Here is a 17,011-nt window from a genome sequence, read left to right as displayed (position 1 = left end):
ACCACTGTGTAAGGGAACAGTCGAGTGAGCATCAGTCTTATTAGCTCCGTGACTGGGTGCTAAAATGAGCTTCAGCTTCTCTGGTGAATAGCAGTTGCTCAATGCACTTAACTGTCATGTTTCTGTTGCATTGTTCTTTGATCTGACTGAACTACTCTGATAATAAAAAAGAGCTCTTAACTTGAGATTGTTTTTACTCATTGTGATTCCACACGATATAGAGCATAGTAAACTATGTCTGAAATTCAGTATCCCTAGGGAGAATTTACACTAAATGTTGTGTAAAAATAGTATTTCTGATTATATGATGCAACAGCACTCTGATAAAGACTCTTAGAAGGCTACATTGTCCGCGATTATTAACTTGTTGCTGAACAACATGTGTTTCCACAATCTAACAGTGACTCTCCCTACCAGACAAAACGCTTGGTCATAGAATATATAACTGATTGGTAGTCACCAACCTCGACATGAATCCTCACACTTGCAGAAGTCCACAGGACATCTCTGTCCAGAACAAAATAACAGTGTTTAAGTCCACTTGATATCAAAGTTGTTTGTTTATACAGTCATGGAAACATGGTTTTGAAAGCAGTTGAAATTCCATTACAATCAAGTTTGGATCACCAGACATGATCACCTGGTCCTTATAAATGAGCTGGTCCTGCTGTTGCACAGTGAATCTTTATGGTTCCTTCTGTTCCCCAGGCAGCAATCTTGCCTTGATGGTGCCAAGGTCAGGAGAGGCTGGCGTACCTGGCCTCTTGTATCCCTCAATTCTTAATGTCGGCAATATATTGTCTGGATCTGTTCACTTTTTCCTTGTAATTCTTCTAATCCTTCCTGGGGAAAAAAAAAAAGAGGGGGTAGAGGAAGACGAAATAAAGACTCCAGACTTCCTGCTCCTGCGTACTTATCTTTTCCTCCTAACAACTAATAATTTTCTCAGATTTTTCATAGTGACAGCTGCAGTTTACTCCTGAATGTTTCTCCTCAAAACTTTACTTGAGCTTGTGGTCCTTGTTTGACAGCCACCCCCTGAGACTCGCTTCCACCTAATCTTTTCACAGGTTTCTTGTTCCTGCAGTCCTGTTACTCTTCATAGCTACCTGACTCCTCTGGGCCAGCGATTCCACCTCACAACATTGCCTGACAAGGGACTGAGCACCAGCAGTACCCATGAACCACCATTTAGCCTTAAAAATACCTTCATGGGCTGTTACAGCATGAGAGGCATACTGCTGTGTCTTACTTTTACATTGCTGAGTCCCGATTCAATTAGTATTTTAGCAGCACTAGCACAGATACACAAACTGAGCTCTCTACATAACTGTGATAATGTGCGTTTGTACAAATCCACTTACCTGAAACACCAGATGAGAGTGTAGAAAATTTATGTTAAATGTCTGTTTCAATTTTAGAGTTATGGTTATTACAGATGGACTGATAAAAGAAAATTAAACTTTTCTAACTGGTACTATGGAGAACCAAAACAGAAAATAGCCTGCGTCTATCTAGAGCTCCGTGGGACCTGGAAAACAGCACCTTGTAATGAAAAACATTTTCCTGTCTGCAAAAAATCTGAGGGTAAGCTATGGTGATGACTTTCAGTTTTATGGCAGAAACCTTGCTCAATCTGCTTTGACTGAAATACAAATTTCTAAGTATATATTAAGGAATAATAAGCCTGAATATGCAATGTCAATAGCTTTATTTTAAATGAATAATGCTTCATTTTGATGGAGTTGTCATTCACCAGCCAAGATGCTGTCATTTACTGGACTGGGGTGATAACTGCTGTAGGAGTTATCCTACGTCACAGGCAGACAGAACATAGAGATTTTGGGACTACTAAACATTTCACATCAAATGCAAAACTTTTTGCTGACAGGGACTCTGTGGGAAGGACTGTAATCAATATACTATATACTAAGTATAAAATAAATTTTGTTCCTTCAACATAGGCAGCGTTCATACACTGGTTATGGCTTCACTGTTATTAAATTCTAGAAACTGGGGAAAGGAGAAAGAGTTGTATCTGGGAAAAAAAGTCTGTTATTGTCCCAAACAAAAGTTCATACTTCATAGCGATTCTATGAGTGTCCCTGAGGAATACTACAAATGAAAAGCTACAGGCAAACTTTAGGATGGCACTGAATCTTTTTGCTTTCTCATTTGTGTTACAGCAACCACTGGTAGCTCTAGTGACACAGAGTTAATGGAAATTCTTAGTTTCTTTGATCTGTTTTTGTGTAGGTTTTATTTAATTTAATTTAATTAGCAAGCTCACTACCTGAAGAGATCCCTGAGATCCCTGAAGAGGCCAAAGTCTGCTCTCCTGAAATCCAGGGTAATGAACTTGCTAATTAAATTAAATAAAATTAAATTTTATTGGGCAACCTGGGGTAGTGGAGAGTTTCCCTGCCCATGGCAGGGGGGGTGGAATTAGATGATCTTTGAGGTCCCTTCCAACCCAAACCATTCTATGATTCTAATTTCTTTTCAAGGCCATGCTCTGAACTTCATATCTATTCATTTGCAACTTTCGTTTAAAAACGCATGTACTAACTGACAGCATTACTGTTTCATTCCATAATGTCATTGCTTGCTGGAAAATGAGGGGCTACTACATTAATATTAAATGAACTTCAGATTATTCCATGCATTGTCAGAGTTAAAGCTATTCAGAAACTTTATGTAAGGATTATCTTGAGGAAAATATTAAATATGGGAAATCTCCAAGGTAAACTACGATTTAGATAATATTTCATTTAAAATCAAATTGTTATTTGAACCTTTGAGGGTTTAGGAGTTTTCTGGCTTTTCTTTTTCTGCTTTTTACTGTATCTTTATACAAATTCATTGGTTATAACAAACTAAACTAGAAACAAAACCCCCTGAACACTCAAATATCCTTGAGATAGTCCAAGTTTTATTTAGTTGGTAACGCAGAAGAGCGCAGGCTCACACTGAGCCATTCAGCTGTGACTGAACAGTTACGCTCCTTGTTGCCTCTCTTAACATAGTCACTGATAATTCTAGCACTGTGTGCTGAAGAATATTATAAGTACTTTTAAGAAGGTTTTTTTTTTTTAAACTTGATTTCATACCTGAAGAACAGAAATCCCTATTGAATGAAAGCATCTGTTTATCTCATTTCTTTTAGATGTACTTCCTTCTGATCCCCCCCAGGATATTGGAACATGTCCTGAATCTGATCACATATTTTGGATTCCTTTCCGAAGCCACTGCTATTACTTCAATGCCAATGAAATGAGCTGGGCTCAGTCCGTGACTCAGTGCGTTCGATCAGGTAATTCTTATTTTTACCCAAAGATAGGATTTCAATTTTGACATTAAAAAATTACTTTAAAAAAATCTTGAAAACTAATGCTGAAGAATAGACACATATTTAAAAAAGGAAATCAATGTCTCATTGATTTTTCACCATTGATGTTTGCTTTTCAGTTATGTTGAAATTAAGGTGATCATTTTTCCTTGTTTTTTTTTTCGAGCTGTGCTTGTTTCTTGTTGTATCTCTTCATTCACAAAATTTATCTTTTTAGTAAGATTTTAAAATGAGTTAACTTCTTTCCAGCCTCTTTTCCTCCTCCCTACACAAGAGTAGAAGTCAACATCATAATAACAATCTCTCATTTTTTAAAATGGGTGTGTGATCCAAAAGGGGTTGTATGATCTGCCTGATAGTCCTGGCTGTCCCATCAGAGCTCCCTGGCAGCCTGCAGAACCAGGGGAGGGCAAATGCTTCCATCTCCCATCTTGGAGACACCTGGTCCTGGTCAAGACCATGAGCTGCTCCTTGGCCCTCTTCCACCTATGCTGCTGAATCATCAGCTACCTCATCTGTGTTTCAGCAGCCTCTGAAAGAGAAAGGGAAGCACTAATACTGCCCAAAAGAACTGTGTCGTTTCATTTCATATCCTTTTAGATCCTCTTAACCCTCTTCCTCCATCACCATTGCCAGAAAAATTAATATTTCAGCTTGAATTGCAAATTTGTTTGCTATGCAATATTGTGTGCTACATAATATGCTGTCAAACCATGAAGAACAAATAAATAATCACCTGTAACACTTATGAAAAATATTATCCAGTCACTTGAAAATAATGTGCACTTCGCATGGTGTTGAAAATCATGATCTTCACTGTGCTTTCACGTCTTTCATTTCTGATTACATCATTCACAGTTTGTGCTGTTCCCTACAGCTGAACACTGCTTTCTAGTCTCTATTTAAATCCTCACTTACTCCCTATCAGCAGGAGAGGTTTTGTTAACAACCTTATCCTGTATTAAAGGCTGTAACTACCACAGACTTCTATGGCAAGGGGTACCTCCAATTATCTTCTGTTGGTTTTCTTATAGGTGGTACATTGGCCTCTGTAGAAGATCTGGCTGAATCAAACTTTTTAGTAGAGCATGCAGACTTATACACAAGCAAGACAAGTGGCTTTTGGATAGGACTATACAGAAATGTAAATGGTAACTATTTTAACTTCTACAAATAATCATAAATAGACTTCATTAAACAAGCACAATGAATAAGATACATTGTTGTTTCTAAGGATCTAATTAAAGTACAATAGAAGCTAGTTAAAAAAAAAGATTGATAGCATATAATCTAAAAATTCTTGGAAGTTGATGTCTTTTTCCAATAGGTGTGAAAGACTACAGAAAAGACATTTGCTTGGCTTCAGTTGTGGGTCTTGGATATTGCATGGGTCCACCAAAAGGATATCAGCATGGGGACTGCATCAATTCAAATATCTTGTCTATATCCAGTTCAGTAGCAAAGGTGTGGAGAGGTGATAGGAATATCTCATGAGACGTACAACACAGAATCATAGAATCATAGAATGGTTAGGGTTGGAAGGGACCTTAAAGATCATCTAGTTCCAACTCCCCTGACATGGGCAGGGACACCCTCCAATACAACAGGTTGCCCAAAGCCTCATCCAATCTGGCCTTGAACACTTCCAGGGATGGAGCAGCCACAACTTCTCTGGTCAACCTGTTCCAGTGCCTCATCACCCTCAGAGTGAAAAATTTCTTCCTTAGATCTAATCAAAATCTCCCCTCTTTCAGTTTAAATCCATTGCCCATTGTCCTATCACTACACACCTTTGCAAAAAATCCCTCTCCAGCTTTCCTGTAGGCCCCCTTTAAGTACTGGAAGGCTGCAATAAGATCACCCCAGAGCCTTCTCTTCTCCAGGCTGAACAGCCCCAAGTCTCTCAGCCTGTCTTCATAGGAGAGCTGTTCCAGCCCTCAGATCATCTTTGTGGCCCTCCTGTGGACTTGCTCCAGCAGCTCCATGTCCTTCTTGTGTTGGGGACTCCAGAGCTGAACACAGTATTCCAGGTGGGGTCTTACGAGAGCAGAGTATATGGGCCGAATCACCTCCTCCGACCTGCTGGCCACGCTTCTTTTGATACAGCCCAGGATACGGTTGGCTTTCTGGGCTGCCAGTACACATTGTCGACTCATGTTGAGCTTCTCATCCACCAGCACTCCCAAGTCCTTTTCCTCCATGCTGCTCTCAACCCATTCTCCACCCAGCCTGTACTTAAGCTTGGGATTGCCCCGACCCACATGCAGGACCTTGCACTTGGCCTTGTTGAATTTCATTAGGTTCTCACAGGCCCATCTCTCCAGCCTGTCAAGGTCCCTCTGGATGGCATCCCTTCCCTCCAGCATGTCCACAACACCACACAACTTGGTGTCATCTGCAAACTTGCTGAGGGTGCACTCGATCCCACTGTCCATGTTGCCAACAAAGATTGTAAAGAAGATACTGTTCTTTAAAAAAGTGAGCTGTAACATGTAATTTCAACTGTCCATGCCCAAGACAATCACAGAGCCTCATTTCTAAATTGGAATGATCTAGGGATTGCTGTAATCGATGATAATTCTGCATAGCTGTTTACAGTTGTTGTGGTTGCGTGTTGTGGCTGGACCACAGCCAATGACATGTATCCATCCCTCTGACCTCAGCCCTCCCTGAGTACATGTCTCCTATCCTGGTCTGTGAGAAAGCCTTTCCCACTCTGCTCTGTGCCCCAGTGGGGAACATGTCCCGGCTGGCTCTCATCTTCTCAAGGCTGGGGAGTATCCCCGTGGGAGTAGTGGGTGTCTGGCTGGAGCCCCCAGCATCAAGCTTTTCTGTATGTCTGTCTGGAGAAAATTAGGCTGTTGGCTACCAGAAACAGTGCAGTGGAAAACATGCACCTGGAAGAGAACACCACTAGTGTCCATCCACGATCAGTCATAAAGGATTTTACTTTTTTTAGATTCATTTTAACTCATCGATATTTCTTTTTTTTTTCAGAGTTTATGCAGAATAGAAATGTTTTAATTTTAACTAAGAATATGTTTAAGCATTACAGTAAAAGTTGCTTGATTTTCAATGAGTGCTGCTGAAATAATAATTTAGAAATTAAAAAAAAAAAGCCTAGGCTTATTTTTTTTGCAGTTTGAAACCTTTGTAACCTAGACAAAAATATGGGCATATGTAAATTAAAACTAAGTTATCATTGGAAAATCTGCAAATCATAATTTGGAAAAGCAACTATATTGATTTTAAGAAGAGAATCAAAAGAAACAAAATGCATTACAAAATAATAACAGATGGAATTTTTGGAGAAAGTATTGTTTTACTAGGCTGAGTAAAGTAGTAATATTAATATTCATTAATATTAGTGAACATCTTGGATGTGGAACTATTAGTATTGCTTCTAACATTTGCAACATTAGGGCAGCTGCTTTGGCAAGACAACAGTGCCTTAGACTTTGTCAACTGGGGTGAAGGACAGCCCTTGGAGGACCAGCTTGATTACTGCGTGGAGTTGTCTGCATTTTCTGGCTACTGGAGTATCCTTCCCTGCTCTTCCCAAAAAGGTTTTATTTGCAAGAAACCAAAGAGTAAGCCACTCCTTTAATATTTACTCTTGAAGTTTATGCTTTTATTTCAGTAATAATAGCACAATATGGTCATTACAAAAGACCGACATAAACCGCTGTATTTACAGTCTTCCTTACCACCTGTTTGAGCATTCAGATAAAAGTAACATGGATATATAGAATTATCCTTTTTTTTTTTTGTCTGCCCTGTTCATGTTTTATTGCTTCATGACTTCAGATTTTTTTTTTGCATTCTGTGATGAATATTCAATTAATACTGAAGATGATCAATATTTTCTGAAAAATTTTTAAACTCCCTTGTTTTGCTCCCCTCCAACATACACACGTATTTTCCTGCTAACATTACTATTCACTTTCTACAGAACAAGGTTGCATTGATAATTTGCTTTTCTTCCTCTTGCTGTACTATGTATAATACATGCCGTTCCAGTAAGAGATGGATGAAGCAATTCCATTTAAATAATAACAGAACGGAAGCATGATCCAGAGCACATATAGTGACCTTTGAAAAGAGTAGAAGTGTTTTGGTTACCATTTTTGTTTTTTAATATTGTGTTTCTGTGCAACTGAGCACCATCTGCTTTGGTCAGGAAGCAGAAATTTCAGAATATCGTGAGCCAAGCAGCCACATGATATTTTGGAGTTTAACTGTTAATTCTGAAAAAAAAGTATGATTTCCTGCCCTGTTTCGCAACCCCGAGGTTCAGAATGTTTCTGTGGTTCTGTCCTTTCCCCTCCTAGAGCAAAGTTGCAGCTGGTGGAGAAAGCAGTTGTACACATTAATAGTGGTGTCAGAGAATTTTCTTAAAAGCAAAATTCTCCTTTTAGGGCAACCCCTAAATTTCTTTGGGTAGTCAGAGCAATAGACACTACACAAAGCTAATTGTTACCAGATATATCAGAAAGCAGAAACTCAGTGTCAACACATACTTTATTTAAACCAATGGGTTTGTGAGTGGCTCCTACGTGCAATGCTAAATATTGGCAGAGAATACTCCCTGACACCAGGTTCTCCAGCAGAACAGGGTTTCAGCATAAGCAAATAGTACCTTACAGTGAGCTCTGCACAAGGGACAATTTAACAGTTGCATTTCCTTCGTGCTCACAAACATGCCGGAGCTTAAAGCGTTGCTGTGCTTCTGCTACAGCAGCCCAGCTCCTGGCGCTTCCCGCACTGGAATGCACGCTCCCACTGTCCCCACAGCTCCCACCGCCCGTGGGGAATCATAGAATCATAAAATGGCATAGGCTGGAAGGGACCTTAGAGATCATCTAATCCAACCTCTCTGACCTGCTCTTGCACTGGCCATCATCCAGTTTGCAACCAGTGCGCCCAGAAAAATCTTGCAGATGGCGCCCTCTTTGCACGGCCGGGAAAAACTGCATCAGAAAGCTTGAGCTTATAAACGTGGTGATAGAAGCAAATGAATTCTGGTAAATTAAAATCTGCTGGGTCTCAAAGGAACTGAGCGCAGTACAGGAAAATGGTCAAATAGCCTCAGCGTTTGATCAAGTTGTTCCCAGTCTCCACAGACATGCAGACCCAGTGAAGAGGGCAAGATTTATTAACCAGGAGAGAAGGGAGAGTTCATCTAAAACAGTCAGAAACTACCTGCGCTTGAAGATTCCTTGATTATTAAAAAAGAAGCAAGAAGAGGGTTCTAATATGCAAACCACTACCGTTTTATTACAGTGAATATCAGGTTAAAAATCAATCACACCTTTTCATTTCTGTTAATTTAGCAAATATTTTTTCCAGAAGTGATGAGGTAATCTTGACATGCAGGTTACCAGACCATTTTCTAACATTAAACTGTCAGGGTGAAAATGTGACCTTTTTAGATTTCAACTAAACATTTGTCTTTATCTTTGACAGCTATTCTTAAAGCATCTGCAAACTTGGAAGGTAGGATTTATTTTTCCTTCCCAATAATTTCAGAGAGATGTGAAAAGAAACATTTGGTATAAATGGGTTTGGAATGAACATATATTTATTATTTATTTGTATTTTATATATTAATTTATATAAGCTTAATTTACTTAGTTTCCATTGAATTAATTCCCAGTATAATTTAGTAGAATCACAGAATCATAGAATGGTTAGGGTTGGAAGGGACCTCAAAGATCATCTAGTTCCAAACCCCCTGCCATGGGCAGGGACACCCGCCAATACACCAGGTTGCCCAAAGCTTCATTCAACCTGGCCTTGAACACTTCCAGGAATGGGGCAGCCACAACTTCTCTGGGCAACCTGTTCCACTGCCTCACCACCCTCAGAGTGAAAAAATTTCTTCCTCATATCTAATCTAAATCTCCCATTTTGCAGTTTAAAGCCATTGCCCCTTGTCCTATCACTACACAACCTTGTAAAAAGTCCCTCTCCAGCTTTCCTGTAGGCCCCCTTTAGGTACTGGAAGGCTGCAATAAGATCACCCCGGAGGCTTCTCTTCTCCAGGCTGAACAGCCCCAAGTCTCTCAGCCTGTCTTCATAGCAGAGGTGCTCCAGCTCTTGGATCATTTTCGTGGCCCTCCTCTGGACTCGCTACTACTCATAGTAGTACCTGTGAGACACTCAGGGCATCCCAAGACAACTAAATGCTTTGGTAAACTGATCATCTCCTCTTTGCTCCTTCTTTTGCATGTTAAGATCTATGAGGGAGTCTGACACAAAGGCATTATGATAGATTTTTAATACAACTCTTATTCTAAAAAACCCCATACAATAATATTTACACCTTAATTATCATAGCTTCTTTACCCAGCCTCCTATCCTTGCCTCAAGAGAACAGTGGAAGAAGGCCAGGAGATGTTGAGGTTATATTCCATTTCCTTCCTAAACATGGTTTGCTGATTAATAATATGGTATAAGGGTGAAATTAGACCAATAGTTTTCAGTATTCTTCATATTTATTTATGGCTACAGAATACTTCCTTCTATTTGCTTTGTATTTTTTTTACAGATGCCAGAAAGGACAAGGCACATGGTCACATGAATATGTGGGTACTACTTACGCTGGTCCTCATAATATTATTAGGGATGGGCTTCATCATTTATTTCTCATTCAAGATCAAAACTCAAAGAGAGACTGAAAGAGAGGCGAGGCAGCACAGCACACTGCTAGAATACAGCCATGTCCTAACTGGAACGGATGATGAAAATGATTCTACTAAAGACAAAGAAAAAAATGAACACAGTGTCGTCTAATGGGAATAACACAGCCAAACTATATGGTTATGCTTAAAAAAATATCTAACTAGAATAAAGGAAATCTTAGTAAAAGTTACATACACCTAATAGACACTATGAACTAAAATTAGCAATTACGCCTTTGGTAAGGATTAAGAGCTATTGCTCTATGCTCTTCAAGAAATACTCTCGGGACTAAGACTCAGTACTGTATAAAATGGCTAATTAAACAAGCATGAAAAATAACAGATTTAGTAGGAATTTAGATTTAAAAGTTTATGGATTAATACCCTAGTATTCTCTCTTTTTAGATATTTGTGGCAGCATCACATACAGTCAAGCACAGACATATAGAGAGAACTCTCTTTGCAGAACACTCAGCCCCAAAGTCTGCACTTTTAGAATATGTCTCACCATAGTGTCCTGAAGCGCGCATGATGTTACTCAGATGGTGTTTGAATTAAACAGAGATTTACATGAGTTGTTTTGCCCCATTATTGCCCCTGTCTTACACTCTTTACACAAGTATCTTCCTTGCCATAGTATTACAAGTGAAAAGCAAATACTCGTCCTTCGTTCATGGCTGGAACTCGAATTTTGCAAAAGAAGTAGATATATGCAAACAGTCATATTCTATGACTTTGAATGTTTTGTATCAGTTATGAATATTAGATCATATCAATAAAGAACCTTATATTACATAATAATACTCCAGTGTTGTTTAATTAGCATGCAGAGATGTTATAAGATTTGGTGATCTAATGAGTCATTTACCTTAAGAGAGAGGCTAACAGGAGGAAACACAGAAACATGAATAAGGCATATGACTAAAAAGAAACATAAATAAACTATAAAATAAAGTGGATGCCAAATAAGGCTGGAAGAATCCATCCTGTTTTTATTTCACTTCATTGCTCATTTTAGGATGTCTTTTGTTACTATATTCCAACTGGGAATATATCCAGTGCCCAACAACTGGACACTATATCCATGCTACAGGCCAGTAAGGCAGTGAGGCACACCACAGCATCTTGCTAATGAAACACTGTAGACGTTTACTGTGCTGTTTAAGTTTTCTATGAATTCTATATTGTTTATGACAGACTGAAGAAGAAAAAGAACGAGATCTCAAGGACTTCTGGGGAAAACAGACCCTTAGAAAGCGCATAGGAACTGTACTGGAGAGATTAGTGGAAAGGAGAGGTCCACATGACATCGGATTGCTGGTTTGTAGATACTGCAGTCAGACAAAACGTATTGCAGAGGATGAGGAATGAAAGGCATTTTGTGCTCAAGCTACTTTTACTGACAGACCACTTGATCTCACTTCGTTTTTTTTCCTTTCTTTCATGTAAGTTACAACACATACTCATATTTATCTTTTTTTTGTAAATACCAACACTGGACTGGATTCATTGCTCTTTGATGGCTAGCAATAAAGGCAAGGCAAACAAAAAAACAGATTAAAAAAAAAAACAAAATAATATTACTTATAATTTTGATATTTTGATAGTTGATATTGGTAACAGAGCTCTGAAGACCCTATACTCTGTAAATGGGTTCTTCTCTCACATTAAGTGATGTTTTGCCTTTGTAGAACATATTGTGAGATTTGTCTTCATAATAAAGCCATGAAAAAAGAAAGAAAATTCTAAGAGCAAGTTCTGCTGAATACTTTTCCTCTTTTTCCTTCAAAACAAATCAGGGATTTTGCATCACAGATGAAGTTGATTTCCACTTTTTAAAGTGCTGCAGATCATTTGTAATGTTTGAGAATATTCCTTTTTGCTTTTTTCATTTATACTTCGTACAAAGAATGAATTATTAAGTATTAAAATTCATTTGTACTTTATGGATTAAATCATTTTGAGAGGCATTTTTGTTGTCAAAGTCATAGAATCATAGAATCATAGAATTGTTAGGGCTGGAAGGGACCTTCAAAGGTCATCTAGTTCAACCCCCCTGCAAGGAACAGGGATATCTCCAAGTCACTGGTTAACAGAAAGATTTGTAAAGATCTGGCTAATTTATATTTGTTCTCCTGAGATAAATTCACATGAAATAACAGCACAGTAGTTTTACTAGTTGATAAACAGGAGAAAAAAACAAAAAACGTGTATGCATAGTCTCCAGTTTGTCAAGTTATGAAGCAAAATCAAATTGTCCCAAGTGGGTTAACTTTTTGCACTGAAATAGTTAGCGTTGTTCAGTGCAAAAAAAATAAATGAATATATATTTTGCAGCAGTGAAGATCTATCTGGCCAAGAAATTTGTATGTTTTTTTTTTTTTCAGTTTCTCAGGTATGTATGTATGAGATTTAAAGTACATCCTTTTAAAGTGCACTCCCTGATCCTTTGTCTTTGAGGGTCAGAACTCTACAATCTCAGAGTAGAACCAAGATAGTTAAGAATAATTCAGCATAAAGATGTTGACCTGTTCAATCTTTGCCACTTGCATTTCAATGGAAGGAAACTTCACTTTCAGATGCAAAGTTTGAATTTTGCCATTATTTATAGATTTCAAAATACCACACGTGACAGGATATTTCCTTATTTAGAGCCCAGAGTTTTCTCTTTCAACTAAAACTCTCTAAAACTGAGAAGGAGTTGAGGCCAACTGATTCCTTAAAGATTTCGACAGCAGCAATTGATTTCAACTCATCTCTTTGTGAATAAGAAGAAAGAAATGAAACACTTCACTTATTCTACAGTCTTAGTTTTCCTCTCTTTCGTTCATACTGCTTTTCAGACACTCGGTGAGTCTTTGTTTTTTATCCCTTGCAAAAGTGGATGTGAAAGTGGGCATTTTTGTTATGTTGCTTGTTTCTCAGTCTCATTGAGGTTTTCATGCAGCTTGACTGCCCTGCATTTCATGTTCATCTTAACCAGAGTGGTCCACAGAAGTTTAAAAAAGATGCAGATATAGAGATGTTGGTTCACATTTAAAGAGAGGGGAAGAGTCAAGATGAGGTAAAGCTGGGAATCAGAAGTCAGGACAGAGTGATGTATGAGGATAAAGACTCCCTTTGGATACAACTTAATTATTGGTTATGTCTGCTCTGTGAAGTAAATGGACTTCACAGTGTGCTCCACTGTAAGTTACAAGAAAAAGAGTAAGAAATTAAATAGGGTGCTGTATGTGCATCTCCTAGCCTTAGGATGAGGTTGTGTGGGATGAGATGGAGCTTGTGGATTGATGTGAGATGTAATATTGCCGCTGAGTAGATGTCAGTGAAAAAAAAAAAAATTAAAAGATTAGAATCAAGAAAAGCCCTGGAAGAAACACCGCAGCTTTCAGAGTAAGGGTGAACGGCAGTTAAGGCTCCAAATTTGACCAAAGATAGATCAGAGCTCCCTTTTGATGTAAGGATGGTGATAAGGTTCAAGGACATTTTTCCTTTATCCTTCAATTCATTAGATTTGTGGAGGAGAGGGGTACAAATCACAGCTTCTGAAAGCAGGCGATATGCCATCTGAGCTGCGCCAGCACTAGCCTGTGCAAAGAGGGAGTCCCTCCTCTGCTCTGAGAGCTGGGATCTTAACCCGTGTGATAGCTCAAGCACGAACCTCAGAGTTTCCAGCAAGAATTCCTATTATTAGACCCAAAAATACTAAGAAGGGCAACAGCTGAAACTTAGGACACTACATGAAGCACGCACTTAGTTAGCAGTGAAAAATTAAAGATTTAATAAGATTTAAAACTTTCTGTCTAAATGGACAAGGAAAGGAGAAGCTAGGTCTTAGCTCCAAATTTAGATTTGAAGAAATGAAACTTCCACAGATTACTAAGCTGGTCAAAGTAATACAAGGCCTTCTTGGGAGAGCTTAAACATTACATACAGCTAGCCTAACAAGAACTATTATTCCTGTCATAGCTTCCCAGAATTTCCCAGACACTTTCTGCTCTCTTCACTACTCAATATTGGCTGTGCCCTAACATACTACCTTTGTCCTACCAACTTACTTTAGTATTTGGAAGGGTATCTCACTGTCCCTTACATGGTTATTCTCTCATATGGATACAGGGGTGATGCTACATCTCTGTTTCCACATGGTGATTTGAGGCACAGAAAATTGAAGGGCAAAGCCTTGCTCTCCTGTCCCAGAGGTCACAGAATATTTCCTGTAGTCCAAATTTCAATCCTTCATGACCCAAAACCAGTGGGAGCTGTACGCTACTTGATGTTCTGAAAGGCAGGCAGCTGTGTTCACAGGCTGGTGCCCAGCACCGAGCGACCCACTTCACATGTAGACAGTACAACTGCAGTCCTGGGAAACCCTACCCACCAGGGCCTTGTCTTGATGGATAACTAAATTAGGCTGCCTATAATCCTTTGGGAGCATTAGCTAGCTTGTTCAGCATTCACATATTGTTTTTCCGTAACAATGTACAGGCACACACCTACAGCATCCTTACCTCTATATGCTGGTCAGTGTTGGCTCTTGTGAGAATGTTTGTGATTTGATTGTGTGAATTATGTTGATTTCTTATGATAGATGCACTAATGAGAGGTTACTGGAACAAGGCAAGATAACAAGTCGCTGTTCCACAGTTTTTCATCCTAAAAAAACCCCATATCATAACAGAACATGCCAATTACAGAAGGAGCAAGAGTCACAGAAGGCTCACTCACTAACTGTACTAAGAACAAATACAGCCCCATGGAGATGTATGTAAAATGATATCTAATCTATAATGCATAAAGTGATGGCAAACTTCCAAATCTTCAGTAAAGTCTCTTATGGAAATCTTGAAAGAAATATGTATTTCAGGAGCAATTTAGAAAAATAAAATTCATTGTACTCGTGAAAATTCCATTATAATGATGACATTTCTAAAGCTGTCATGATTTATTTTATGTGTTCTTATTCCTCTGTATTGTATTTACACAAGATGCACTTATTTTTCCTTCTCAGAATGAACTAAAAGTCTTGAAAATGCTGTTTGATCTTTGCAAAAGTGACTCAGATTTACAGTCTCCTGACATGAGTCAGATCAGCATAGAATCAACAGTACATCTCTTTCCTCACAAGCTCCCATCACCATGTGCTTACCATAAATACATTAATTTTGATTATTTTGTTTTACAGACAATGACATATTTTTAATATACAATGAGGATACTAAGCTCTGTTTAATTGCTCAGAGTTCTCATGCAGTCACAACAGTTGCTTGTAAGAAAAACACCGAGTTACAGAAATTCAGGTGGGTGTCTGATCACCAGGTGATGAGCGTGGCATTTGCTCAGTGTTTGGGAGTGCCCTACAAGCAAAACCAGGCTAAAATTTCTTTGTACCCCTGCAACAAGAAAAGTGAATTCCAGAAATGGGAGTGCAGAAATGCGACCTTGGCAATCCAAGGGGAAGATTTATTTCTCAGTGCTGGCAAAAAAAAAGAAGACAATATTGTGCTGAACACAGGATCAGTGACAATGAACAAATGGAAGATCTACGGAACCATGGATGATTTGTGTTCTCAAGGCCATAAAGGTAAAGTTTAAAGGTTAATCTTGATGGTGTATTGAACCCACTTGTTTGCCATCATGGATAAGGTCCTTTGATTTCTGCTCCCCTTAGTCTAACATCAGCTTTTCCCCCTGAGGCAATGGTGGACTGGAGGATGATTAGTTCAAATATTCAGGTCTGTATTCCTCCATCCTGGAGACACACAGCTGCTTAACTTCAGACAGAATACAGTATGTGCAAAAAATGTAGGGCTTTTTTCCTTTACTTTTAAAGCAAAGGTGGATCTAGGCTGTTTTTAATTGTTAGATTTAATCAAAGCACTTTATGTAACTGTATACTAGTACTGATGAAATTGTATTAGTATTGTTGGATGAAAGGCAAATTTTTTTAAGTTTAATATACCAATATTAAATGTAAAGAAATAATCCAATGCACACTACCATTCAGTTACTCTATGAGATTTCAGATGCCAAAAATATCACATCATTTAACAATTAAATCAATGATTTATATTTAATGAATCATGGGAAGTTAAGCTATGGGAATTGGGTCCCCCAGATTCCCATGCCTATATTATAATTTCTCTTTTTCCTTCTCAGATCTGTTTACTCTACTAGGAAATGCCAACGGAGCTCCGTGTGCCTTCCCCTTCCAGCTGAGCAGTAGATGGTACGGCGGGTGCACGGCTGCCGGCAGGTCAGACGGTCTGCTCTGGTGTGCAACAACTCACGACTTCGACGCAGACCATTTGTATGGGTTCTGTCCAACCAACAGTAAGTCTCAAATGCTGACATAGATGCTGTAACACAACACCGTTAGGTAAATGTATCAACGCTGAGACACTGTTAATAATATGGAAGGGAAAAAACTTGTAATGACTTCAATGTACCCAAAAATGTCTCTGTCGTGCCATAACATTCTTTACAGAAGAAACAAACATGTTTCCTATGAGTCTATAATCAGGCTGAAAGTTGTGTGGGTGTGTCCATCAGCAGTTAACACCCAGGAAAAGAACAGTATGCTTTAAACATGACTGAATTCAGCATATAATCATCCGAAAATTGAGACACATTTTGCAGCCTAATTCTCCATGCCTCATTACTATTTGTGGTAACAGCAATATAACCTTTTCTACTCATGTAAATCCCTGTTCTGTATAACAAGATTGGTCTACAGTCCACAGGAGGATGTAGTTTGTTTTCTGAAAGACATAAAACAAGAAGATTGGCTCAAAGGTCTTACTGAAATAGCAGCATTATCAGCTTTTCCCTTGTAATGTTTCAGATTACATTAGAATCATAGAATCATAGAATTATAGAATGGTTAGGGTTGGAAGGGACCTTAAAGATCATCTAGTTCCAACTCCCCTGCCATGGGCAGAGACATCCTCCAATACACCAGGTTGCCCAAAGCCTCATT

At 38.7% G+C, this 17,011-nt stretch overlaps 2 protein-coding genes across 2 annotated transcripts in view; both read left to right on the top strand.

The window, feature by feature from the left end:
- LOC104373256 (macrophage mannose receptor 1) overlaps nt 1-10,144 on the top strand; it is a 39,461-nt gene extending 29,317 nt beyond the window's left edge. The window contains exons 25-30 of the mRNA XM_086614221.1: nt 1,422-1,587; nt 3,167-3,313; nt 4,384-4,500; nt 6,772-6,939; nt 8,816-8,845; nt 9,900-10,144. Coding sequence (XP_086470347.1) covers nt 1,422-1,587; nt 3,167-3,313; nt 4,384-4,500; nt 6,772-6,939; nt 8,816-8,845; nt 9,900-10,144 — 873 coding nt within the window. The remainder of the gene's footprint in view (nt 1-1,421; nt 1,588-3,166; nt 3,314-4,383; nt 4,501-6,771; nt 6,940-8,815; nt 8,846-9,899) is intronic.
- Nucleotides 10,145-12,812: 2,668 nt separating this feature from the next.
- Nucleotides 12,813-17,011, top strand: part of LOC104373257 (macrophage mannose receptor 1) — a 43,112-nt gene continuing 38,913 nt past the window's right edge. Inside the window, exons 1-3 of the mRNA XM_086614956.1 lie at nt 12,813-12,882; nt 15,218-15,616; nt 16,192-16,365. Of these exons, the coding sequence (XP_086471082.1) occupies nt 12,813-12,882; nt 15,218-15,616; nt 16,192-16,365 (643 nt within the window). The remainder of the gene's footprint in view (nt 12,883-15,217; nt 15,617-16,191; nt 16,366-17,011) is intronic.

The sequence above is a fragment of the Tauraco erythrolophus genome, chromosome 7 (assembly GCF_009769465.1).
Source record: "Tauraco erythrolophus isolate bTauEry1 chromosome 7, bTauEry1.pri, whole genome shotgun sequence".
Classification (NCBI taxonomy): Eukaryota; Metazoa; Chordata; class Aves; order Musophagiformes; family Musophagidae; genus Tauraco; species Tauraco erythrolophus.
The sequence above is the reverse complement of the archived record's forward strand: the minus strand, read 5'-3'. Positions and strand labels throughout refer to the sequence as shown.